Source organism: Rhinopithecus roxellana, chromosome 10 (assembly GCF_007565055.1).
Source record: "Rhinopithecus roxellana isolate Shanxi Qingling chromosome 10, ASM756505v1, whole genome shotgun sequence".
Classification (NCBI taxonomy): domain Eukaryota; kingdom Metazoa; phylum Chordata; class Mammalia; order Primates; family Cercopithecidae; genus Rhinopithecus; species Rhinopithecus roxellana.
This window is the reverse complement of record NC_044558.1, coordinates 59,398,727-59,425,961: the sequence shown is the minus strand read 5'-3', so window position 1 is coordinate 59,425,961 and position 27,235 is coordinate 59,398,727. Positions and strand designations below refer to the sequence as shown.

General features: G+C 40.6%; 1 protein-coding gene across 1 annotated transcript in view; it reads left to right on the top strand.

Moving 5' to 3' along the window:
- SCN8A (sodium voltage-gated channel alpha subunit 8) overlaps positions 1 to 27,235 on the top strand; it is a 212,584-nt gene that overhangs the window by 91,012 nt on the left and 94,337 nt on the right. Inside the window, exons 4-11 of the mRNA XM_010374004.2 lie at positions 2,249 to 2,338; positions 2,986 to 3,114; positions 4,915 to 5,006; positions 15,133 to 15,354; positions 17,005 to 17,068; positions 18,584 to 18,725; positions 21,252 to 21,458; positions 22,223 to 22,516. Coding sequence (XP_010372306.1) covers positions 2,249 to 2,338; positions 2,986 to 3,114; positions 4,915 to 5,006; positions 15,133 to 15,354; positions 17,005 to 17,068; positions 18,584 to 18,725; positions 21,252 to 21,458; positions 22,223 to 22,516 — 1,240 coding nt within the window. The remainder of the gene's footprint in view (positions 1 to 2,248; positions 2,339 to 2,985; positions 3,115 to 4,914; positions 5,007 to 15,132; positions 15,355 to 17,004; positions 17,069 to 18,583; positions 18,726 to 21,251; positions 21,459 to 22,222; positions 22,517 to 27,235) is intronic.

The window sequence follows — 27,235 nt, the reverse complement described above, 5'->3', positions numbered from 1 at the left end:
AACTCCTGCCACATCCCAAGCTGAGCTTCAGAAAATTATTATTATTTTTCCTTAGGATGATATTGTGGGAGTCTGAAATTTTGTTGGTATCATTGTACGGACAAATTAAAATAACCTTTGTTGAAGTCTTAATTTTATGTAGTGCTCAGACTTCAGTGATTTCATTCTGTGGCCAACTATTCAGCTTAATATATTACAAGCCAATATTAGAGGGTTTTAAAAGTACTTCTTGAGTTACAAATAGTTGGATGAATGCTTTAGAAATCAGCTTTGAATTTTTTTTTTTTTTTTTTTTTTGAGACGGAGTCTCACTCTGTTGCCCAGGCTGGAGTGCAGTGGCACGATCTCTGCTCACTGCAGGCCCCGCCTCCTGGGTTCACGCCATTCTCCTGCCTCAGCCTCCCGAGTAGCTGGGGCTACTGGTGCCCACCACCACACCCCGCTACTTTTTTTGTATTTTTAGTAGAGACAGGGTTTCACCGTGTTGGCCAGGATGGTCTCGATCTCCTGACCTCGTGATCCGCCCGCCTCAGCCTCCCAAAGTGCTGGGATTACAGGCGTGAGCCACCGTGCCCGTCCAGCTTTGAATTTTTAAAAAATTTTTTGAGCAGTGAGTTTAGAAAGTGAGATAGTTCTCAGATGAAATAACCTCCTTGTTATAAGAGGTTTAGATGCAGATTGTAGGATAAATAGAATTTTTTTTTCTGGTATTTTTACTCGCCTTAAATTAAAAAAATGCCAGTTTATTCAAGTGGCCTGAGTTGCACCTTATTAACATAGGAGAGTGCATGTGGCAAATGAAAAATTATTTGATGGATTTAGCGATGTTGCATGGTGACTTGAAACTTCCATGGCTGGTTGGTATTTAACAGCATGTAGTCCCATGCTTCAAAGATTATTGTGTCCTCCAAGTAGGCTGAAGGAACCAGCCGTGGCACCTTGGTGAATTGGTTTAGTAAGCTTTTGCCACATTTTATTAACTCTTAAGAATTTAGCAACGTGGTTGTGAAATCTGTAGTTTATAAGCAACACACTTCTGAAACCCAAAGGTTTATAAGGAAATAAATAATTCACAATGGACTTCTTCCTTTCTGTTGGATCAGAAGATGGAGTATTTTTTCTCTTCTGGTTCCAAAAAGCATGAAGACAAATCCAGCTGTAATGAAGAAAAAGAAATCCAGCTGTAAGAAATATTTTCTCTTTTTAAAACTCCACTGGTAGAATAAAGATAGTGAATGCCATTAACAAGAAAGAGTGAATTAGTGGCAAGTGGGATATAGCTCCCAGGCCTGTTAAGTGACAATTAGAGTTTGAGTAACTTGTGCTGACCTAAAATAGTTTAATTTTTCTCAGAGACAAGAACAGAAAGGCCTGAGAAAAATTCTGGATGGAACTGAAATGGCAGTATGGTTTGCTATCCGTAAACATTCCTGGACGCTTTCAGAATGGATTTTGCTCTACTACCTAATCTTCAGAAGTGTGGTGGTGCAGATGTCCTTGAAATCTTTACCTAACATGCTGCAGTTGGTTTCCCACATTGGACATATTCGACACATATGGGCTGTATGGGCTGATACCTTGCCCCCAAAGACAATTCAGCCCTTTAGAAGGAGTAGGGAAGGCTGGGTGTGGTGGCTCAGGCTTGTAATCCTAGCACTTTAGAAGGCTGAGGACATAGGATCCTCAAGTGATCACTTGAGCCCAGGGGTTCAAGACCAGCCCGGACAACATAGAGAGACCTTGTCTCTTAAAAAAGAAGAACAACTATATGGAAAAAAAGTGAACCATTGCAAGTAGATTCCCAAATAACTAGCTATGTAAGGTAATTAACTTACCAATAAATGAATACCTAGTCATATAAATTTAATTGATTTTCTTATCTGACAACTTTGGTTGAGAAAATGCAAAGGTATTATACTGAGTGCAAAAAATATTTAGAGGCTTAGTCCATAGTTGAGCTGAAAAGTGGTTAGAGGGGAACGTGTTTCATCCAAAGGGAGTAGAACAATGATGGCCCTTTTGAAAGAAGGAGAATATCCCTCCTGCCCCATCCATCCACAGTTCACAGTGGCATTCTGTGTTTATGGTGGTGACCACAGTTTTCATTGTCACCTTGTGTTTTTCTCTTCTGTGCTTCATCTCCTTTCAGGTTATTGATTTAGATCTGATACCGAATGGAAATGTGTTTGTTTTTTGAGAAAATAAAAGGCAGGCCAGATTTTGATATTGCCCCTTGACTCTTCTCTACAGTATTTAGCATGATCATTATGTGCACTATTTTGACCAACTGTGTATTCATGACTTTTAGTAACCCTCCTGACTGGTCGAAGAATGTGGAGTAAGTAACTCATTTATTTGTGTGCTTGTTTGTTTTAAAGATTTTTAGTCACTGAATCTTGCTTTGCCACAGTTTACCCATAAAGGAGAAAAAAAATTAGTTATTGCCTCTCTTTATTTCACAGAGAAGGCTGAAAGTACGTGTGGAATTTAGGAAATAGCCCTCCCTAAAAGTCAACTCTAGGAAGACAGAGTATGCTCTGGAATTTACTGCCCTTCACCCTTTCCTGTGCCAGGCATTGTCACTGCCCTGCAGCCCCATCACCATCCTGTATCCTCAGTTCCTGGTGATGCTGTTTTCTCCCATTTTAGGTTTCCCTGTTTTTTGATTTCTCTAAAGTTAAAAACAGCTCTGGGGGGCCTCCTTGCTTGCTTCAAAATGATCATGTACTAGATAGCAGCACAGCTACTTCCTTGGAATACAATTCAGGACCCAATACAACATTCCAAAAGTCTTGGTTTGTGCATTTCAATAAGTTTCATTCAAAGCATTTCTTTCTCCTCGTAGCTTCCTTCCTGCTGCATTGGCTGTGCCCTTTCTGTTTTGTCTCTCTTAGTTGAAGCGACACTTCAGTCAAGTCCTAACTTAAAAGGTTCATTTAAAGTTTCTGTCCAGAAATTACCTCAAGCTATTCATTTCTTTGACAGGTACACGTTCACAGGGATTTATACATTTGAATCACTAGTGAAAATCATTGCAAGAGGTTTCTGCATAGATGGCTTTACCTTTTTACGGGATCCATGGAACTGGTTAGATTTCAGTGTCATCATGATGGCGTAAGTTCTCCCCTTACTTTACTGGTGTTCTGGGTGTGATTCTGTGTGTAGAGTTGTACTCCTGGGTCTGTTTGTAAGTGTGCATTTGTGGACACAGCTATATGAGGAATTAGTGGATAACCATGTATGGCCCTATGGGCTTATGTTTATGCTTCTTGCCTGTGAGGGCCTCTTGTGGTTCAGGCGATGATAATGTGTTTATGTGGGAGAAGGCAAGCAGAGGCTTTACAGCTGGGAGAGAAAGGAGGAGATGATTTCCCATTGATACTCTCTCATATTTTATTTCTCCTTGTAACGTTGATCCAGGTTTGCACACCTATCATTACAAGGCCTCTGTGAAGACTTGAAATTTTTTAGTTGTAGACTTTCAGCTGAAAATGAGTTTCCTGGGTATGTCTTACTGTATGTAATTAATGAGGCTGGCCAGGTGTTGCAGACTTCAGAGCACATTTTAGAGTCAAAACATGAGCCAAGGTATCCAAACTGGCACTTCCTGAAGAGTTACTAACCAGAATTTCGAACTATTGCTCAAGATCAGTGTAACTCCACATTGGTATGTTACTGCTCTTGCTCATTTGTGTTGTTTTAGCAATAAAAATGTATCTTTGGGAAACTTAGCTGATGATAGACGAGTTATAGCAGGCTATTTATTATTCTTATTTCCAGGTTGGGAAAACATTTTGTGGTTTGAGAGTGTAGCAGGGGTGGTGTATAGGTTTTGCGTGTATGCATGATGTGTAAGAAAGAGTGCATTTGAATATGTATTGATCTGAGCATCTGGTGGAAAGATGTATTTCAACTGTAAAATGTGAATAAATGATATGCATTGAATACTTGACACTGAAACTGACTTTCTATTATATAAAGGCAATGTCTTAACTTTCTAGCATTATGGATACATATTGGTGTTCATTTAAAATTTTTAGGTGTCCTTGCTAGGCACAGAGCTTGTAATTAAAATGAGCACTTAACACAATATTTGCTCTGATCCCATGATTTGGATTTTCCTGAGCCCTGCTTTTGTATGTCACAGGCCAAAACTTCATTTATAGACATGACTACAATCATATGATTACAACTCTTGAATAAGTCATATATACAGACATTTAGTCAATGTTGCCATTGTCAACTAGGGAGTTACTTTAATATAGATTTGTTTTTGTGGGTGCTGCAGAAATTTGTCTCTCTCTCCTAAGAAATTGTTCACAAAACCTGGGGACATAAGTCTTTGATACCTCCTGGCCTTCCTTTTTACTAAAAAATGTGAATGGGCTGACAGTAAAGCTGTTCTGATTGGGATCAGCACATTACTATGCTGATTAAAGGAGTAAATCCCAAGAACTTCCTGGTTCCATCAGTTCTTTCCAACATACTTTCGAATTCTTCTTGCCCAATTAAAAACAAATGTTCCTTAAATATTTGTATTTTGAAACTTTTCTTTTTCAAGGAAAAAAAATGAAATCATAGCTTGTGTATAAGACCCTTTCTTCCCCCCATTCTCAAACCCTCGCCCAGTGGTACCATTACAAGTTAACTTTGGTTTGATTCTGCAGGTATATAACAGAGTTTGTAAACCTAGGCAATGTTTCAGCTCTACGCACTTTCAGGGTACTGAGGGCTTTGAAAACTATTTCGGTAATCCCAGGTAAGATGGTTCGGGGTTGGTGTTAGGTGTTGGGATAGGGCCCTGACGTGACGTATTGTACTTTTTGTTTTGTTGTGGTTTTGTTTTTTCCTTTGGTGTTTGTGTTTGTGTCTGTGTTTGTCACTTGTGTCTGTGTGTGACCTCCCTTACTACAGATATGTGACAGAGTTTGTGGACCTGGGCAATGTCTCAGCGCTGAGAACATTCAGGGTTCTCCGAGCTTTGAAAACTATCTCTGTAATTCCAGGTGAGAATATTTGTACATAAGACTGACTTTACCACATCTCCTCTTTCTCCTCCATTCATTTTGTCCACCATTCTAAAGCAGCATCAGTACAGTTGATAATGGCCTTGCATTCTGCATGTTTTTCCTGGGAGACATTCTCTGGAATGGCCGTTGGGTCCTCAGGCAGTTTTCTCTGAGTGCTTGCCAGGCATGCAACCCCCATTCCATCCATGCTATTGAAAAAGCATGTGCTTAAGAATCACTCAGATCTCACCATATTTGAAAAAATTGTCACAGAGCTAGCTTTCTCTTTGTATATAAATCATTTGCTTCCTGGCTCCATGGAATTACAGTAATTTTGACATTTGCTGTCATTTCATTGCTTGTGATTTCTAGGCTTCCTATCGCATGGTTTGCTGATGGGACGTTATTCAAAGAATTATACATTCACTATTACTGTATTAATGAAATTTTTTAATCACAGAAGAGATCGCCCCAATTAACTAATCCAGTATGAGAGACAAATTTAAGAGACTTGGAGTTAGTGAACCACACTTAAATGATCACTGTCTATCATGTTCTACTGCTATCTGTCTCACTAGAATAAGAACCAGTAGACATCTACTGTACATATTCAGGGCTCATTCTCAAACATAAATCCCAATGAAAGCTTATGCAGGCACTGTTAAAAAAAATCAAAGGTAAGATAAGATACAACTAAAGGTATGGACAACGAAAAATACAGAAGTTTGAGGGGAAAAAACAGAATCAGTGGGTGGGTTAAGAGTGGATTGACAGTCTCTTTAAAATTTTTGCCTTTTTCTTTTTGGTTCTGGTTGAGCTAGCCCAGTGGTTCTTAACCTTGTGAAGGTTTTAGATCCCTTTGAGAATCAGATGAAAGTTCACAGACCCTCCCCCCCCGAAGCCTATCCATGGACCCCAGGTTAAGATTCCTTAATTTAATTTAAATCATTGGTACTGGGTAATACTTATCTTTCTAAAGACCAGCCTTGAAATCTTAAGGGAAAGATATTTTAGTTAGTATTGTGAGCCTAAGATATACTGGCAGTAACTTGGCAGAGGTGAAGACTGTGTTGTTGCTCTTTGGACTTTAGTTGTGTTTATGGGTTTTCAAGGAAGACTCCGTAGAGACCAGGCTTTCCACAGCAGTTTTGTAGAAATAGGAATGTGGAGAAAGAACAGAGGCATCCTATTCTTATCCTGTCCTATCACATGGCTCTTCCCCTTGTGGCTGACTCAGAAATACCTCTTTTTTAAAATTTATTTTCTAGAGACAGGGTCTCACTCTGTTGCCCAGGCTGGAGTGGTATGATGATGGCTCACTGCAGCCTCCACTTCCAGGGCCCAAGTGATCCTTCCTTCTCAGCCTTCCAAGTAGTTGGGACCACAGGTGCATGCCACCACACCCAGCTCATTTAAAAAAAATTTTTTTTGTAGCAACAGGGTCGCCCTATGTGTTGCCCAGGTTGGCTGCCAACTCCTGGACTCAAGCAGTCTTCCTGCGTCAGCCTCCCACAGTGCTGGGGTTACAGGCATGAGCCACTGTATCTGGCCCAGAAATATTTCTTTATCCCCTTTTTAACATTTATCTCAATAGCAGATGGAGAGGGAGGCACAAAGATAGAATCCTGGAGAGGGCAGACTTGGAATGTGGTTTACTGAGAATCTCAAAGAAGGTAAATTCATCTTCACCACTTACAAATTTGTGCCATGGAATTGGCCAGTAAATTAGTGCCCTACCAAAGATGAATTCCTTTATTTTTAGCGATGGTAGCTGACTCCCTATCAACCAAAGGCTGGGTGTCAGTTGGAGTATATGCTTCTTGGCAAAAACACTACAGCCCTAATCTACCAAGATTTAGTTCCTAGCCATTTTAAATCTGCCTAACAGAAAGCCCAGCTCATTCTCCAGACAGCCTCAGATAGCTCATTGGTGGTGGCCTAATCCTTAGGCAAGCCCTGTCTTATTTTTTGAGGCACTGGAGTGTCAAATCTTTACTTTCATTTTTCCTATGGTCTCTCTCCTCCTCTGGCCCCTTTTAAATATGATCTTGTGTTTTCTGCTCACTTCCCCCAGCGTACTCTGCAAGGCATCTGTCTCTTTATGTTCTTGTGATCTCAAAACTTCTCTCCCAGAATTAAATTGGAAAGCTGTATTCTGTTCACTAACTAGGGCAGCAGATGCTATCTCTAGTCTAGCTCATAGCTTCTGTCTCTGTCTTTGCTATATGGTTAACTTTTGACCATGGCATTTCTACAAGATAACTCTTGATTGGTGTCACATTATTTATTCTTTATATATATCCTCAATATGTTACCTTATTTATCCTTTATATATATCTGGAATATATGCAGTATCTAACACCATGCCGGGCCCATAGTAGTGCTCCATAAATGATTGTAGTAGCAGCAGTTATTATTATAAAGAAGAAACCTAAGCCAATAGAAAGGGTTTGTATCAAGATTTAGACATCAGCTTCACAGTTTGAAATAGAGTCCCAGATTCCTATTTCTAGAAGCACCCCCAATTGAGCTGGCTTTGGGAGGCTAACTGGGGTGGAAAATAACATTAAGGGATAGTAAAGCCAATAATAGATCACTGTCAGTAGCTGGTATATTTGGTTCTTGAATTAAAAGTGTGGCTCTCAATCTCAATCTTTTTGCTCCCGATTCTACCTTTTAGAGTTAGCAAGAGAAATCTGGTAATGCAGTTTCCCTCATGGGGAGTTTTCTCTCATCCCATGGGAAATTCTGAAATTGCTGATTATGCTTTCTCCCATAGAGGGCTGTTGGTGCTATTCCTACCTGCCTGCTATGCAGTCTCCTTCCAAGGCAGGAGCACCAGTGTATGAGTCAGTGGATCTGGGCCATCTCTTGCTTGGAAGTCTAAGTCATTTTGATTCTTGTGTGGTAGAGCTGGCCCATGATTCCTCCTTATTAAAAACCATTGTTTTGTGTACCAAGTTTTCTTGTGGATCACTTCAGTGGAATTGTTGTTCTCTTTGTCTTCTCCTCTTCCCAGTTTGGTTATAGGCTATTGCCAAGGGTGCCAAAAATAGGATGGAAGTGAGAGCGACCACTGACCTGGAGCCTGCAAGGTCTCACAAAGCTCCCCATGTATCAACTTCCTTTATGAGAGCTTTTCCTTTCCTAGAGCACTCACCCACCCCCAACCTGGGCTGATACTGTCCTTTCTCTTTGTGTCTTCGGTAGATATTCTGAGTATGTCAGGGCTGCCAGGACTCCTGAAGACTGGACAGTGAAGTGCATCAGTTAGCTCTGCCCTTTTCTGTAGGAAATGCTTTGCTTTAGAGCTTTCTTGTAGCTCAGAAAAGACGAAACCCACCTTCTGACCCTTTTTACTTGCTAACTTGACTGGGGTACATTGCTATTTATGCTTTGCGTTTTGCTTCAGAGGCATCAACTTGGAGAACAGTGTACACAAGCTCTGTGCTAAAAGGGTCGGTTACAGAGGAGACCCTTTCTAAATTTTCTTTAGTCTGGAATTTGTCAGGTTCACCCTGACATTGAAATATCCTGCCTAAAAGTTTATATGTCTTAAAACTTTGTTTTCACTTTGTATTTGTATGAGTCCCGCATTAAGTGAACTTCTAAGTGACTGTCAGAAGTTTCGTCCTCTGCATGCTTTGATCATGTGCCACAGGGCTGACATGCCCAAAGAAAGGGTGGGAATCTTGAAAGAGTTTCTCAGGTTTTTCTTAGACAGCAGCATTTAATAGTATGAGTATTAATAGAACTGGTTTGGGGAAACTCACTTGTCAGTTCCTTTTCTTTCCTGTCATTTAAATGGCTCCCCCAAAGCACTGCTTATCTGCTGCTCATTAGCACTTATTTAATTTCATTCCACCTTCTTTAGAATTGTACTTTCTTGGTTATTTTTCTCTTGGCAATTTTATTTCTCAGCTTTCATTTCTGTTACTTTCACTCCTAACCAGTGGGATCAGACAGGAAGCAGGGAAAATGATAGGCCTTTCCTTTTCCCATTCCAGTGAAAGCATTTTCTTTAAACGTGTACTTTGTGAATGTGGCAATTTCTGCTGCATCATCATGGGAGACAGAAAGTGTTTAAGAGTATATCCTGACTCATTGTCTCTTTTAACCTGTTCTGGTTATTAATTCTATTGCCTTTGTATTGCTTCTTCTCCCACATTGCTTCTTAGGAAAGATAAAGTTTCACAGTGGCCATAAGTGAAAACACTAAATACTCACAGGGTCCCACTGACCCATCTTTGAGCGCTAGTTTAGTTTTGGTCGCACTTTGTGATGTGAATCAGGTCTCAAGTCAATAAATCTTAGCGTCCCCCAATCTCTCTCAGATTACTGTTGCTCTAAAGAATCTTCAAGAACTATCACTGTAGGCTGGGTGCAGTGGTACACACCTATAGTCCCAGCTAATCAGGAGGCTGAGACAGAGGATCACTTGAGCCCAGGAGTTCGAGGCCGCATTGAGCGATGGCCACACCTGTGAGTAGCCACTGTATTCCAACCTGGGCAGCATAGTGAGATCTTGTCTCTTAATAAATAAATAAATAGATAGATAGATAGGTATTATCACGAGGATTGCAGCTGCAGCAGGAAAAGTCAACACAGCACCACTTTATTCCTACACTTTGTCTGAACCCAAGCCTGACTCTGGGAACAGGGCAGTTGTTCTTTCCTTGGGTTGATAACTGCTTGTTACTGCTACCGAGGCCTGTTCCAGTATTAACTTTGTAGGGCAATTAGCTCACATTGCTTCAAACCACTTAAATTTCTCAACCTGAGCTGCAAACTAGGGAATATGAATTAACTTTATTTATTTATTTTATTTATACATATATATTTTTTGAGACGGAGTTTCGCTGTTGTCGCCCAGCCTAGAGTGCAACGGCCAGATCTCAGCTCACTACAACCTCCACTTCCTGGGCTCAGGCGATTTGCCTGCTTCAGCCTCCTGAGTAGCTAGGATTACAAGCATGCGCCACCACGCCCAGCTACTTTTTGTATTTTTAGTAGATATGGGGTTTCACCACGTTGGCTAGGCTGGTCTTGAACTCCTGACCTCAGATGATCCACCCGCCTCGGCCTCCCAAAGTGCTGAGATTACAAACGTGAGCCACCGTGCCCAACAAATTAACTTTATTTATAATCTGGCCATCCAGTGATGGAAGATTTTGACCCCAATATGCTTGACTGATTTTTCTGAACATAGCACATAGGCAGGCATTGTTCATTTGTTCAGAGGATTCCTGGGCATTGTGAAAGGTGACAGGAGGTTCAGAGGTACCTTTGGACATAGAGTAGAATTCTTCACCAGCTTCTCAAAATTCCTTAATTATCCAGCTTTCTCTCTTGTCACTGACCGTTCTCTACATTGAATCCAGCTGTCTTTTCTTGGCCTATAGTAAATGTATTAACTGTTTCTACTCAGACACATTTACCAAAGCAAGCTAATGTTAGCCTTTTCCAAGAGTTCTCACTGTCCAATTTGCCCCCACATGGCTTCTGTTGCACACTCTGTTGTGTAGGAGTCTTCTGAAGAAGCATTCTGCTGTTTTGGATAATCGGTTTCCAGTCAGTATCTTGCTTGTTCTGGCATGTGATGTTGTGAGCCAATAGAATGAAAACCAGTGTCTCTGTACAGCCAGAATGGTGGCATTCCACATTTCGGCTTGTGTTGGGTCAGGAATTCTACTAACAGCTTTTTGCCTTTATTGACAGGCGTTGATGGTATGAGGGAGCACTTTCAGGCAGTCGCAGCTGGCAAGACTGTAGAGCTTGAGCTTAGGAAATGAATTGATGGTATCATCTCCATAAATTGGCCTTGATGTCTGCAAATGTGGCCATTTGCAATTTATCCTAATGGAAGGAAGAAGAGTCTTGGCTGAGACCAATGTATTGTTCAGTGACTGTTTATATTTAATACTGCTGTGTGATCATGTGCCTTCCTTTACCTGAAAGCATGAAGCCACATTCACCTTTCTTCTTCTTTTTCCTTTGCCTTCTCATTTTCTCGTGGTGATCCGGATGGGAATCTTGGAGAGTAAACTTTTTAGACGGCTGTAGTTAGTGTTATTTAGTGATTATCCTTGCATAATTAAGATTTGTTTATCTGACTCTCTGTGAAGTATAAGCAGCTGAATACCGTTTCCAATTAAGCTTCTGCTTTAGACATCTTGAAAGCTAACTCACCAGTGAGATGATCTAAGCCTCAGACTTCAAAGCTGAGGCTTGAAAAAGTGTCTTTTTAGCTTCCTTGACTCATGTTTACACATTTCTTCAGCAATAACATCTGGTTTATGGAGAAGAGATGTTAAACCAGCTGATTGTGAGCATTTAGGTCCATCTCCAGGAAAGTAAATTCCATGCAGGCTTGGCATATCAGATTAGTTGGGGTCATCTCTGGTTGCAAGTAACGGGACACAGGAATAATTCAGGGAACCCAAGGGCTGGAATGCACTTGTGCTTCTGGGAAGCCAGTAGAAATCAGAATGCAGAGCCAGAAAGCCATGAGTATGTGGAAGTACTTTGTCTCCATCTCTCTTCTCTCCATGTGTCCATTTCTCTTTCTCAGCATACTAACTTCCTTTACTTCTCAGTCACATCTTAATATAATGACAGAATATGGCTACCACTTAGCTTCCACATTTATTTATTACCATTCCCACTACATGAAAAGATTACTCAACTGTCTCTTATCCTGTTCCAAATTCCTGTAGGAAAGGAACTGGATTTAGGTCAGATGTCCATCCAGACATCTGCAACTACTGAGAGAAGGTGACCTTGTACAGACATGGCTGCTGAGAGCTCATTCTTAAGGAACAGGGGATAGTTGGAGCTCATGGCCTAGAATTTCCAATTATATGGGCCTGGAACTGTCAAAGACTTCCCAGCCCAGGAAAATCAGATTCTACTCATGCTAAAATTGTATGTTTTTCAAATGATGTACTTACAAACTCATTGGTTTGGCTATTTTATAATATTATACTCTTGTTACTAATACAAAGGACAGCTTACAGCTCATTTCTCAATTCAGTAAAATAGCAATGGTAAAGTCCTTTAACAGTCATCTAGTGTTTGGAAAGGTGATTGAATTGTCTGGAGAGATGGCTGTATACGCTTCATAAAAAAAGTCCAGGAAAAGAAACTCTACAACCATTTTTAGTGACCCATTCAAGTATTCTTTTTTAAATCAGTCTTTGAATTTGAAAACAGTAAACTTGCATAATTTTAGAATCCTCGGATTGAATTATTGACTCAATATAGACCTGCTCCAACCCAGTCAAAATATAATGAGGACTTCTCTGTTCCTTAGCAACTGAATGGAAATAAATTCCATACTTCTTGATGGCTGCCTTCTACTTTTTTCCACCAGTACCTTCTTACCTAGCTGTGCGATTATGATATGATTTCCCAGGGCCTTAGGTTTAAAAGATAGTTTGAAATTTCAGTTACTTAATCTCAAACAAATAAACATCTCTGCCTTACTTTGAAAGACTTTTAGAGAAGATTCTTCAGCTTCTCCACCACTGCCCACTGCTCTGTAGTGGGTGTTTATCCATGTTCTGTAGATGAGAAAATGAGACTCTGAGAAGTAACCTTAAATTTGTTTGAAACACAGTAGGTCATAAGTAGTGACTGAGCCAGGGCCGGAATACCAGCTTTCGGATTCCCTATCTGATGTTCTTTCTGCACAGCCCTGTGAGGAGAAAAATAATCAGATTATAAATGCTTTGTTTTCTGGAGCCCAAGCAAGCTCTTCATAATCCCTTTGTGGCCGCAGTCTCCATGGAAGGCTCACTCTAAGAAAGCACAAGACTCTGCATACTTCATCTCTACAGTCTACCTCTTGGCTCTTTTTTCTTTAATTCTTCTTAGATCCCTTTTAAGATATTTGTGTAAGAGGAGAGAACTTTCTCATTCATTTACTCTCCCAATAAAAATTTATTAAGTGCCTGCCTTTGTGACAGGTCCTGTGCTAGGCAGAGCATTCATTTCTATTATTGGACTCGGAAAATTCTATTGGGCTCGACTTTGAAAAGTCTAGGTGATTACTTGCAAAATACAGCAAAAGAAGAATCATGTCCGTACCACCCATTAGATCACCATTATATGAGGTTAGCCCTGAGCACTGCCATTTTCCCAATCATGTCCCTTTGAGGAGGGACATGTCCCCATGAGGAGTAGAATAGTGATAATGAGTATTGAGTGCCAGCTATGTGCCAGGCACTTTACTAGGTACTTTATAAAAATTACCTATTTAAATCTAACAACAACCCAATGAGGTTGGTATTGTAAATCCATTTTTACAGATGAGTAGACTGAGGTTCAGGCAATAATGGTCAACATTTGACTCATTTGCTACGTACTAAATGCTTTGTCAAGCTTTTTTGTTGTTGTTGCTTTTGTTTTGTTTTTGAGATGGAGTCTCGCTATGTTGACCAGGCTGGAGTGCTGTGGCGCGATCTTGGCTCACTGGAACCTCTGCCCCCACACCGGGTTCAAGTGATTCTCCTGCCTTAGCCTCCCACAGTAGCTGGGATAATAGGCGTATGCCACCATGCCCGGCTAATTTTTTTTTTTTTTTTTAGTAGAGATGGGGTTTCACCATGTTGGCCAGGCTGGTCTTGAACTCCTGACCTCAAGTGATCCGCCTACCTTGGCCTCCCCAAGTGCTGGGATTACAGGCGTGAGCCACTGTGCCCAGCTGCTCTCTCAAGTGTTTTATATGAACCACACTTAATCCTCACAGCAGCCCTATGATACTCAACTATAATTTTCCCTACTTTAAAGATGAAAAAACCGAGGTTCTAAGAGGTTAGAAGGCGTATTGCATAGGTTAGACAAGTAAGTGGCATAACTTAGTTAAGATTAGTGATTATCTACCTAGCCACACCCTTCAAAGCCAGGAGTAGGATTCCCTTGAATTTCAGTTCAGTGGTCTTGCCTTCAGAAGTGAGCAGGGATGAGATTCTTCCTGAGGCCTGTGTGTCAAGGCTTAGCACCTGCCTCTTGCTCATCCTGGTGCATTGGCTACCAAGAGTGCTCAGTGCTTTGTTGACTGTATCCTATGGATAGCCTGATATCTGGGCACATAAAGACTCATTTGGACCCAAAAAACATGAACCTACAATCATATTTTTCTGTCTCTCCTATCACTGATCTCTCCCTGTCCAATTAAGAAATACACCTTCAGTCTACATTTGAGCCAATGTCTTACATTTAAACTTCAAATTAATTTTTTTATGTTTTTATTTTTAATTTAGGACAGAAAAAAGATCATTGTAGAAAGCAGGGAATATATGTGATACAGAAAAAGTATATTTTTTAATGGAAAAAGACAAAGTATAAATACTGGATTATAATAACCTTTTCAATACCTTGGCATTTCCAGAATCCTTGGGAAAATACTATTGTACCTTCTCACTTATTATTGGCTTTTAAACTTCCCCCCAGTGGTTGTCTTTCTAACCTGGAGGCCTCCTCAATTCCTGATTTTTCCATTTGTTTCTTTGACACATATTTACTGAATACCTACTGTGAGCTAGGCACTATAGATACAGCTATGAACAAGATAGATGTAAAAAAATCAATCATAACCATGACAAATGCTACAGAAGAAATTATAAGATGCTACTGAAACACTAGTAACAATGGGGAAGGAGAAGAGTTGCAAAGTCAGGGAAGGCTTTCTGGAAGAATTGACATTTAAACTGGGCCTTGAAGGATGAGTAGGATTTAGCCACAGAGGACAAGATAATATAGCAGTGAGCATTCCAGGCAGAGGGAGCAGCAGGTATGAAGGCCCTAAGGCAAGTAAGAGCTGGTCTCATATGGGGAACTAAAAAGTAGTCAGAGCTGGGAAAGTGTTCCCAGGAAGAAAGGAGCCACATGTTGGTAGAAGGAACTTGCTTTTGCTTTTTAAGATGTATTCACTTAAAAATCGATACTTGGGAATACTGATAATTTTGCTGACCTATTATTATTCTCATGGTATAAATATAAAGTGGCCATATTTCAAGAGTGGTGCTGTGGGGAGGAGTAGCAGCCAGTGGCTAAGAGGGAGGCTGGGGGAGGTGGGGAGGGCTTTGAGGTGCCTCTGATTCCAGGGATTCTGTCTCCTCAGGCCTGAAGACAATTGTGGGTGCCCTGATTCAGTCTGTGAAGAAACTGTCAGATGTGATGATCCTGACAGTGTTCTGTCTGAGTGTGTTTGCCTTGATCGGACTGCAGCTGTTCATGGGGAACCTTCGAAACAAGTGTGTTGTGTGGCCCATAAACTTCAACGAGAGCTATCTCGAAAATGGCACCAAAGGCTTTGATTGGGAAGAGTATATCAACAATAAAAGTAGGTGGCCTTTTCTCTGCAAGAGGAACAGGAAAAGTCTGTTCCTAGTTCATGTGGTCAGAAGCTACACAGGGCTTAAAAAAGTAGTTGGAGGCCGGGCACGGTGGCTCATGCCTGTAATCCCAGCACTTTAGGAGGCTGAGGCAGGCGGATCACCTGAGATCAGGAGTTTGAGACCAGCCTGACCAACATGGAGAAACCCTGTCTCTACTAAAAACACAAAGTTAGCGAGGCATGGTGGTACCTGCCTGTAATCCCAGCTACTCGGGAGGCTGAGGCAGGAGAATCACTTGAACGCGGGAGGTGGAAGTGCAGTGAGCCAAGATCACGCCATTGTACTCCAGCCTGGGTTGGCAACAAGAGCAAAGCTCCGTCTCAAAAAAAATAAATAAATAAAAGAAAGTAGTTGGAGCTGGAAAGGAATGGCAATGCTACTAGAACTAGCCTTGTGAAATTATTCCTTTCCTCGAGGTAGGATTGTATTCAGAAGCCCTCAAACATCAGCCCTCTCTCCTGTCTTCGCATGTACCCCTAAACTTTTTCTTTGAAATTCAGGCTTAGAAGCTTGATAAAAGTTATTTTTTTCCCTAGCTGAGTTACTTGGGGTATTTACACATTTAGTCCAGAATGTATCTATGGAACTCAACTTTTCTTAATACTACTAAGACTATCGCAGTCGATCTAGTCTAGGGAATCAGGTGATCTTCAAGGCACTATTCAATCCTATTGCAGTTGAGGAGTTTTTAATCATTTTATTTGAGGAACCAAAGGAAAATTTGATGTAGTGATACTTTAGACTCATGAAAAAAGTTAGCTATGTCACTATTTGTCATTCCTGAGAAAATAAAGTCAGTTTAGTATCCATAAGAAAATGTTGCAAAGGAGATTTCAGGGACATATGCTGGAAAGGAAAACATGCCTTGTAATTTAAAATAGGACCTAGTATCTAGTGACCAATGAGCTCTAAAATATCTTTGATAAAGACAAGTTGTAAGGATGGAAGAATAGAGTGGTATAAAGGGGTGTAGGACTCAGAAAACTTACTTTTAGGCCTCTTTGATTCAAGTACCAGAATCTGGCATATAGATTAGAAGTATGAGTAGAAGTTGGGTATCTGTGAAAACTATGGTTGCATCAAGAACTTTGGGGTAGCACTTTTAATTTGTAAATATATATAAGAAAATCATTAATGGGAAAGAATTCTTATCAGCTGGCCACAGCTGTTGGAAAAGATTTATGAGCTAAAATCAATAACTGTTTCTGCTAGGGCTGGTTAAGAACAGTGTAGGCCAGGTGTGGTGGCTCAAGCCTGTAATCCCAGCACTTTGGGAGGTCTAGGTGGGCGGATCATGAGGTCAGGAGATCAAGACCATCCTGGCTAACACGGTGAAAACCCGACTCTACTAAAAATACAAAAAATCAGCTGGGCTTGGTGGCGGGCGCCTATAGTCCCAGCTACTCAGGAGACTGAGGCAGGAGAATGGCGTGAACCTGGGAGGCAGAGCTTGCAGTGACCTGAGATCGGGCCACTGCACTCCAGCCTGGGCAACAGAGCGAGACTCAGTCTCAAAAAAAAAAGAACAATGTAACCTTATTCTCTCATTCATTTAAATCTGCCTGTTCATTTCCTTTCTCTTCAAACTTTTCTAGCAAATTTCTACACAGTTCCTGGCATGCTGGAACCTTTACTCTGTGGGAACAGTTCTGATGCTGGGTAAGTAGCTCACCTAGTTTGATTCTCTTTCCTTAAAAATGTACCTATTATTAGTTGAGTCAAAATAGGCAAAATGTTTACTTTTCTCTGTGCTCAAGTAGTAGACCTTACAATTGCATCTGACCTATCGGTTGGCATAGATTTTCTGTTTCACATTTGTCCACCTAAAGTTGACATTTCACTAGTAAGTGACTGTGCTTGTAGTCTTAAGCCAAAATGAAAGAATCCAAGGATAGAATCAATAACACCAGATAGCTTACCTGCCTCTTGGGGACTCCTCTCATCCTATATTACAATAGAGAGTAAAGATACCGTCTTAGTGATAGTTATGGATCCAAGGATGACCCAAAATATGCTTGACCTGACAGCATAGAGGAGGAAAAAAAGTAGCAACATAGTATTTGAGTCCTGATCCTGATAATTCCTGCTCTAAGACCTTTGGCAAGCCATTTAACTTATCTGAACCTTGGTTTTTTTTTTAACCCATAAAATGGATTTATTTAATAAGCCATGTTCTCTCTTTCTCACAGGGTTACTCTAAGAATCCACTTACATTACATGAAAGTGCTTTGTAAACAGAGGGCTTTATAAATGTAGGGTGATAGTGTCATTTTTCAGAGTATATTGGTCCTCTAAGAACTGGTGTTTTAACATGACTACAATGTCTAGAAATCCATTTAATTTCTATTTTAAAGTAGACTACTAGAGATTACATTGAAATAAATATGAGGTGAATCTAAAAGCAGGAGAAATGGTGTAACTGAGGTAACTGAAATCCCCATTATGACTTAGGTTGTCACAGTGAGTGTAAAGAAAACAGAAACGATTAAGAGGAACTTCTGGCCGGGCGCGGTGGCTCACGCTTGTAATCCCAGCACTTTGGGAGGCCAGGGCAGGCGGATCACGAGGTCAGGAGTTCGAGACCAGCCAGGCCAACACAGTGAAATCCTCTCTCTACTAAAAATACAAAAATTAGCCAGATGTGGTGGCAGGCGCCTGTAATCCCAGCTACTCAGGAAGCTGAGGCAGGAGAATTGCTTGAACCCAGGAGGCAGAGGTTGCGGTGACCCGAGATCATGCCATGACACTCTAGCCTGGACGACAGAGCTAGACTCTGTCAAAAAAAAAAAAGGAACTTCTAGCTGTTTGTCATTTGGGATAGTAGCGAAGTTAAATTTGATTGAATTGCACATTGATATGAATCTAGAACAGTACTTCTCACACTTTGGCATGCATAAGAATCACCTGGCATACCTCTTAAAAATGCAGATATAGATCCCATATCCAGAACTTTTAATTCCTAGATTTGGGTAAGGACACAGGAATCTGCATTTTTAAAGAACATGCCAGGTGATTCTGATCCTAGGCTGTCCCCAGAAGTTGGCTAGCTGCTTATTTCCTTCTTCTTTTTCTTCCAATTTGTTGTCCTGGCTCTATCAATGGTTATTTATTATCTCCAAGGTCATGGCTGGTGGAATTATGTTAAAAGTCCTGAACTTCCCTTTCTTTCTTTAGGCAATGCCCAGAGGGATACCAGTGTATGAAAGCAGGAAGGAACCCCAACTATGGTTACACAAGCTTTGATACTTTTAGCTGGGCCTTCTTGGCATTATTTCGCCTTATGACCCAGGACTATTGGGAAAACTTGTATCAATTGGTGAGTAATACCTCTTTTCCTTTGGCCATAGAGTTTGCATGAGCATATATGGGGTTGGGGACATTCTGTGTGGGAGACATTCTGTGTGAGAGACATTTAGTAAAGACATTATACAAGATCTAACTGTTGTGTTTCCCACAGTCAGCTGGTTTTTGATATTAGGTGAATTCTGTCAGTTACCATCCCTGTTTCTTGAATGCTCAGTCATGTATAGCTGTAGATTCTTACAGCCTTGACGGCCTCTTGTCTGACCTAAGAATCTGCTATCTCTATCTACTTCCTACTGTTTATCCTCTGCAGCGTGTCTCCTTTTGAAAATTTGGGCTTAGGGTTTATTTTTTTTGCTTGTTTTCTTTTGTTTTGTTTTTGAGGTAGGTACTACAGGCATGTACCACCACACCTGGCTAATCTTTCTACTTTTTGGAAAGTTGGGGTTTCACTCTGTTTCCCAGGCTGGTCTTGCAACTTCTGGCCTCAAGTGACCCTCCGACTGTGGCCTCCCAGAGTGCTGGGATTACAGGCGTGAGCCACCATTAGGGCTTCTGTTTAAGAAATATTAAACACCTCTTTGTGCAAGGCACTATATAGATGGAATTTCCATAAGGACCTTGGAGTATAAATATATCAACATTTTTGAGATATGTAACACATTTGGACTTATTCAAGCAGGTTGTACAGATAAAAATAAGGTCAGTAACATTCTGTTGGGCTACACTGGTGACTCTGGACAAGTCATTTAACTTTGCTGGTTGTAATGAAGTTAGTGTAAGTGATTGCTAAGGGTCTTACAGCTTAGAAATTTTATGACAGTCCATTGTTTTCTGTTTGTCATTTGGTGATACCAGTTACTTTGAAAATGAAAAACGTGTCCCCTCAGGCATGAAGAAACCTCTTTTAAGGCAAGTTTCTATTTCAAATCTCTTGAGTTAATTCTTACCTTTCTGTTGGACAGCCTAGAGTTCCCTCAGGTTCAGTGTTTCTCATGAAATATTTGTGATTCATGCTGTTTCTTTTTTTTTTTTTTTTTTGATACAGAGTTTTGCTGTGTTGCCCAGGCTGGAGTGCAGTGGCGCAATCTCAGCTCACTGCAACCTCTGCCTCGTGGGTTCAAACAATTCTCCTGACTCAGCCTCCCGAGTAGCTGGGATTACAGGCATGAGCCACCACGCCCAGCTAATTTTTGTATTTTTAATAGATACAGGGTTTCACCATTTTGGTTGGCCAGGCTGGTCTCGAACTCTTGACCTCAGGTGATCCGCCTGTCTTGGCCTCCCAAAATGCTGGGATTACAGGTGCAAGCCACCGCACCTGGCCCATTTTGCGGTTAACAGAATAAAGATGAAAACTCTGTAATAGTGGGTTGCATGTACATAATCTAAAACCTAGTTTCCTTCTGCCTTTTTTTTCTTCCCTACTATCCTTTATGTCATATTGTCATATCCTTTTAAAACTCATCCTATTGCAAAAGAATAAGGAAAGGCATCACTCAAGATGGGGATTTCCTGGCCAGACGCAGTGGCTCATGCCTATAATCCCAGCACTTTGGGAGGCCAAGGCGGGTGGATCACTTGAGGCCAGGAGTTCGAGACCAACCTGGCAAACATGGTGAAACCGCACCTCTACTAAAAATACAAAAATTAGCCGGGTATGGTGGCGCATGCCTGTAATCCCAGCTACTCGGGAGGCTGAGGTGGGAGAATTGCTTGAACCTGGGAGGTGGAGGTTGCAGTGAGCCGAGATCATGCCACTGCGCTCCAGCCTGGGTGACAGAGCAAGACTCCGTCTAAAAAAAAAAAAAAAGATGGGACCGGGTGCAGTGGCTTACACCTATAATCCCAGCACTTTGGGAGGCCGAGGCAGGTGGATCACAAGGTCAGGAATTCAAGACCAGCCTGGCCAACATAGTGAAACCCCATCTCTACTAAAAATACAAAAAATTAGCTGGACATGGTGGTGGGCACCTGTAATCCCAGCTACTCGGGAGGCTGAGGCAGGAGAATCGCTTGAACCCGGGAGGCAGAGGTTGTAGTGAGCCGAGATTGCGCCATTTTACTCCAGCCCAGGTGATAGTGTGACACTCCATCTCAAAAAAAAAAAAAAAAAAAGATGGGATTTCTTGCAACTTGGACCTGATTTCAGAGACACAGTATATCTGTTAATGCTATTTGAGGACCAGTAGATAAATAAGCTGCAGTCTTGTATTTTCTTTATACTTGTCTTAGCCCAAAATCAAACTTTTTTTTTTATGAAAGGAGTATATAGGGAATATTTAGAAAAATGAGAGAGGATTTTTTTCTCACAATGGTTGGGAGATAACTACTGCCATTTAATGTGAGTTGAGGATAAGTGAAACCATTCAACCATTGGGAATACTGAGTGCCCACAACAGGAAGGAGTACTGCACAAGGAAACACAGTCCTGTTCAAAATGCAAATAGTGCCCTTACAGAGGAACTTGGCCCACTAGCTGTTTTCAGCCTGGTTCATTTGGTACAAGTGACTCAGAAAATGGCCTTTGTCTTTGCAGACCTTACGAGCAGCTGGGAAAACATACATGATCTTCTTCGTCTTGGTCATCTTTGTGGGTTCTTTCTATCTGGTGAACTTGATCTTGGCTGTGGTGGCCATGGCTTATGAAGAACAGAATCAGGCAACACTGGAAGAGGCAGAACAAAAAGAGGCTGAATTTAAAGCAATGTTGGAGCAACTTAAGAAGCAACAGGAAGAGGCACAGGTTGGTGATTAATTCTTTGCAATAGACCTTCCTGCCAGATCATGGTGACTAAGGCCCCATCTGATTTTCACTGCAGTTGATCTTTTCTAGGCATATTTTCAAATAGAGGTCATTGGTCTGATGAAAATAACCCAAGTAACAACTGCAGATGGTTGATCCAATTATTCAATTTGTCTTAATGGCCAAATTGTTTGTTCATATCATCTTTCGTTGAATTTCTCAACTGTTCAATGTGCAACTGCCATGATGACTGGGAAGAAAAAAGTGACCAGGGTGGTTTTTTCTTTTTCTTGGGAAAAATGTTAAGATTCCTGTGGTCATAAAAAGTGTTATTTCTAATTTAAAAGAAGATACAGGCAAAATATTAAAGTAAAACTTGAAAGACATTTGTGATCTCATCACCTTAACACTTAACTTTCTAATCCTTACCTAAATATACATGTATTTATACATTTTTAAGACCCATAATATATAATGTTACTTAGCATTCATTTCCAGACTTGCTCAGAAGGGATCCTCTGGTACCAAGTCCTTGTCTGAAATGCTCAAGAGAATAACTCCCAAAGTTCTCCCCACTGGGTTCTGCTCTGTTCACTTAGGACTGTGTGCCGGAATACACAGAAACCCTCTAACAGTCTAGGTTTCCCGCCTCCGTTTTTTCTCCTTTCCCCTAGGTAGGGAAATGTTCTGTACTAACTGGTTGGCCTTGGGTGGCTCCAGCTAATTGCCCTGATCTGGCTTCCCTGCTGTGGCTTCTTTCCTAGGCTGCTGCAATGGCTACTTCAGCAGGAACTGTCTCAGAAGATGCCATAGAGGAAGAAGGTGAAGAAGGAGGGGGCTCCCCTCGGAGCTCTTCTGAAATCTCTAAACTCAGCTCAAAGAGTGCAAAGGAAAGACGTAACAGGAGAAAGAAGAGGAAGCAAAAGGAACTCTCTGAAGGAGAGGAGAAAGGGGATCCTGAGAAGGTGTTTAAGTCGGAGTCAGAAGATGGCATGAGAAGGAAGGCCTTTCGGTTGCCAGACAACAGAATAGGGAGGAAATTTTCCATCATGAATCAGGTAAACTCTTCTTTTTTCCTATACCTTTTCCAAAAATGTGTTTTTTATTAAGGTAAACTGTGTATATATGTATTATACCATCTTTACCATTTAAAGTTTACAGTTCAGTGTTAAGTACAATTATATTCTTCTTTTTCCTCTTTCATCCCCTCTATCCCCTCCTCTTCCTGGCCTCTAGTAATCACCAGTCTACTCTCTACCTTCAAGAGATCCACTTTTTTAGCTCCCACATATGAGCTTATTTCACTGAACATCATAACCTCTGGTTCCATCTATGTTGCTGCAAATGATAGGATTTCATTTTTTTATGGCTGAATAGTATTCCATAATGTAAATATACCACATTTTCTTTATCCATTTATCTGTTGATGGGCACTTAGGTTGATTTCATATTTTGTCTATTGTAAATAGTACTACAATAAACATGGGAGAGCAAATATCTCTTTAATATATTGACTTACTTTCTTTTGGTTATATACCCCATAATGAAATTGCTTTTGGTTATATACCCCATAATGAAATTGCTTTTGGTTATATACCCCATAATGAAATTGCTGGTGTATTAGTCTGGGTTCTCTAGAAGGATAGAACTAGCAGGATATATTTATATATCTTATTAGTGTGTGTGTGTGTGTGTGTGTGTATACGTGTATATATATATATGTAAAGGGGAGTTTATTACGTATTAACTTACACAATCACAAGGTCCCACAGTAGGCTGTCTGCAAACTTGAGGAGCAAGGAGAACCAATCTGAGTCCCAAAACTGAAGAGCTTGGAGTCAGATGTTCAAGGACAGGAAGCATCCAGCATGGAGGAAAGATGTAGGCTGGGAGGCTAGGCCAGTCTCACCTTTTTATGTTTTTCTGCCTGCTTTATTTTCACTGGCAACCAATTAGATGGTGCCCATCACATTAAGGGTGGGTCTGCCTTTCCCAGCCCACTGACTCGACTGTTAATCTCCTTTGGCAACACACCTCACAGACACAGATCAATATTTTGCATCCTTCAGTGCAATCAAGTTGACACACAGTATTAACTATCACAACTGGATTATATGGCAATTCTATTTTTAGTTTTTTGAGGAGCCTCCATACTCTTCTCCAAACTGGTTGTACTAACGTGCATTCCCACAACAGGTAAATTCTTTACATTGGCTCAATAAGCCTAAAAAAATCTGGTTTTTCTAATCCCACTTGATTTTTATTTTCCCCTTTGGCCCTATATTTTCCAGGCCCATCCCTGCATCCTCATTTCTACCTCACTAAGCTCCATATTGTTCTCCTCTGGGAGGAAGTGTTACCAGCACATTTGGAACATTCTTCATTCTAATCCTGCCCTCCCTTCTCTGATGTAGAAGCCAACCCTAGACTATGTGATCACCTTTGGCAGACTTGCTTGGCAGTAAAGTATATGTCACACCAGCAATCTTCATGTTCTAAAACATCAGGGAGAGCGTTTCTCCTCTAAGCATCAGAATTTAGCTCAAACATCTCTGTTTAAGAATTGCATTTAATTACAGGGGACAATAATAATAGGAGTCATGAAACAGGACATCTTATTTGAGCATGGCAAGTTCTACTGATTGATTATTCTGGATATATAGTATCACACTGATAAGTTAGCCTATGGTAGATTGAAAGGCTCCAGTTTTTCCCAACTTTGATAAATAAGGAAATTAAGCAAAAAAGAGAAGAGAAGACTTAGGGTAATTGTTGAGCATTCTATTACTATAGATGTTATCACATAGATAGGTATTTTTGGATTTCAGAGAACACTACCAAAATCCAATTCTTAGGCCATTTAATTTCCCATTTTAAAGAAATGCTGGAAAGTTGATAGGTATAGAATAGATTATAGTTACTGTTTATGGCAATATATCCAGTGTCTTTTTTCCCAGAGATGATTCGTTTTCCCACTTGCATCTCTCACTTTCCAGTTCAGTCTTTTGCCAGTCTTACTCATTTCAGGGGATGAGCAAAATCCCTCATGTCCATCCCTTTCTTTCCATTCCTTAGCCTTATCTTAGTTTTGGCTTTACGATTGCATTATTTTGTTCTACTGCGTTTGTCCACTGCAGTTTTGTTTTCTCTAGTCTTTCTCCTTCTCCTTTGTATTTTATACACTGTCAACAGATCACGTCCTAAAGTGCACTTCTCATCATTCATGTAGTAGGCATTTATGGAGTACCTACTACATATCAAGGATTGTGCTAGGTCCTAGGGCTTAAAAGGTGATTAAAACATCATCTCTACCCTACAGAGCTTACAGTACAGTGAGACAGCCAAATACACTAAAAAATTATGTAGTAGCATGTATTATGCCATAATTGAGATATGCTGGGGGTGTTAGAAAAGCACAGATCTATCCCAACATGGAGATTCAGTAAAGAGTTTCTGGGAAAGGTAAATTTCTGAACTGAAGCTTAAAGGATAGACAGGAATTAGGTAGTGTATGTGTGTGTTGGTGAGGGAGCAATAAGGAAAAAAGGACGATCTAGGTTTAGAAGGGAAGCATATTCCAGTTTAGACATCCAAAGTTTGAATTATTTGTTGGATAACCAAGTAGAGATTTTTTTAGACAAGGATAGGCAAGTGATAGCTCAGGCAAGAGGTCCTGAGCTGAGAGGTGGTGATTGAAACTGTGAGACTTGCGGAGATTACTCAAAGAGAATGTGTCAGTTGGAAGAACAGTGAGCCAAAGACATGACCATTGCTGTTCACCAGCATAGGAGATGGAATTCAGGAAAGAAAACAGATAAACAGTGTTGGAGGAGCTGAGAAGGCCAAGAGTTCAGTGAAGTCAGGACAGTAGCGATGTTGGAGAAGGCAGGGCAGTGATCAATGGATTGAAATTTAACAGAGATGCTTAGTGAGGTCAGAACTGAAAGTGTGCATTGGATTTGGCAATATAAAGTCATTGAGGACTTTAAAGACATGTTTTAGTCCAGATTAAGGAAGGATGCCATGTTAAGTGGGGAGTGGAGACAATGAGTATAGACTTCTCATCCCAGCTTCTTTAAAGAGTGTGGGTGGAAATAAGCATGTTTATAATCTGTGGAAGAAAGAAAAACAGAAGAGGGAGATGCGTTAGAAAATGAAACAGAATAGATAGAAGTAGAGCACAATCTTGGAAGATACCGAAATAGATGTGGTTTTTAACAGAAAAGGGACCCTGATTCCTTGAAACCTTAAGAAAACAGGGAAAGATGAGGTGGGTAAATTTGTAGAAGAGGAGTAGGAAGTTGAGGAAGATAACCCCTGACAGTTTAGTTTTTCGATAATGTCGGGAATTAAAAATCGAGGAGTTTGGGACCAGCCTGGGCAACATAGTGAGACCTCTGTCTCTGCAAAAAATGAATTAGTTTTTTGATAATGTAGGGAATTAAACATCTTATTGAAGAGAATGAGAGGTTGTGTTTGGAGGTGTAAAGAAAATACTGACAGTTTAGAATAGTTTTTAAGAAGAATGGGAGAGGGAATTCCCCTAATTAGATTCATTCTATTTACTAATTAAGTCCCAACTCCTTAGCCTGGAATTCATAGCATTTCCCCATCCCCTTAGTACGGACACAACCTATGTGTTCATTCTCCAGTCTCTGTGCCCTATCAAGCACCCTATACCTAAACCAGAATGAGCTACTAGATATTTCTCATATATGATGTTTGTTTTCTACCCTCTGTGGTTTGCTCAAGAAACACCCTCTCTAAAATGTCCTGTTGGCCAGCACAGTGGCTCACACCTGTAATCCCAGCACTTTGGGAGGCCAAGGTGAAAAAATCATTTGAGACCAAGAGTTCAAGACCACCCTGGGCAACATAGAGAGACCCCTGTCTCTACCAAAAATTAAAATATTGGCCGGGCATAGTGGCACATGCCTATAGCCCCAGCTACTCAGGAGTCTGAGGCGGGAAGATCGCTTGAGCACAGGAGGTTGAAGCTGCAGTGAACTGTGATCTTACCACTACACTCCAGCTTGGGCAACAGAACAAGACCCTGTCTCCAGAAAAACAAAAACAAACAAAACAATCAAAATTAAATGCCTTATTTTTCTGTCTTTGAATTTCCACATCATAGTTATTCTTGATATCTTCCTTTCAAGAAACCTTTCCTGACTCTCCTGTTTTCTAGTTGGAAATCTTCATTTTATCTTTCTGTTATGTTTTATATATACCTCTTTATTTGTTGCTTTTTACTCTACATATAGACAGTACTCTGCATATACTCTGTGTACATATTTATTTATGTTCATATCCTCTTCTCTCTTTAAAATAAAGTGTTAAAGTCAAGGTCTGCTTCTTAGCACATGGCTAGATATTGTTAGACAAATGAATGCAAGACTTTCAGAAATTTGATTTAACCCTTTCTGAGACTTCTTTATAGCCTGAAGCCATCTCTGTCTCACCTTCACCTCTCCTTTCTTCTAGTTCAGCCTCTTTTGGGGAAAGTATGGTAGTAGCTTTGTTGTCATTTTACCCTTGTCTTGAGAGACTCACTGAGCTATGAATACCTTAGTGCTGTTAACACTTTCCTATTGAATGGTCTCTGATTATTCTATAGGCTTTAGTACAAAGGTGCACTGATTGCTCCTTACAGCAAAAAATAAAACCAGGCTTTTGAGATAATCCTGCTTTGCATGAAAATATTCACTTAGTCTAATTTCTCCATTCAAAAAAATAGTAAATTCCTAGAGGCCAAGGCTGACTGCCAAGACTAGCTT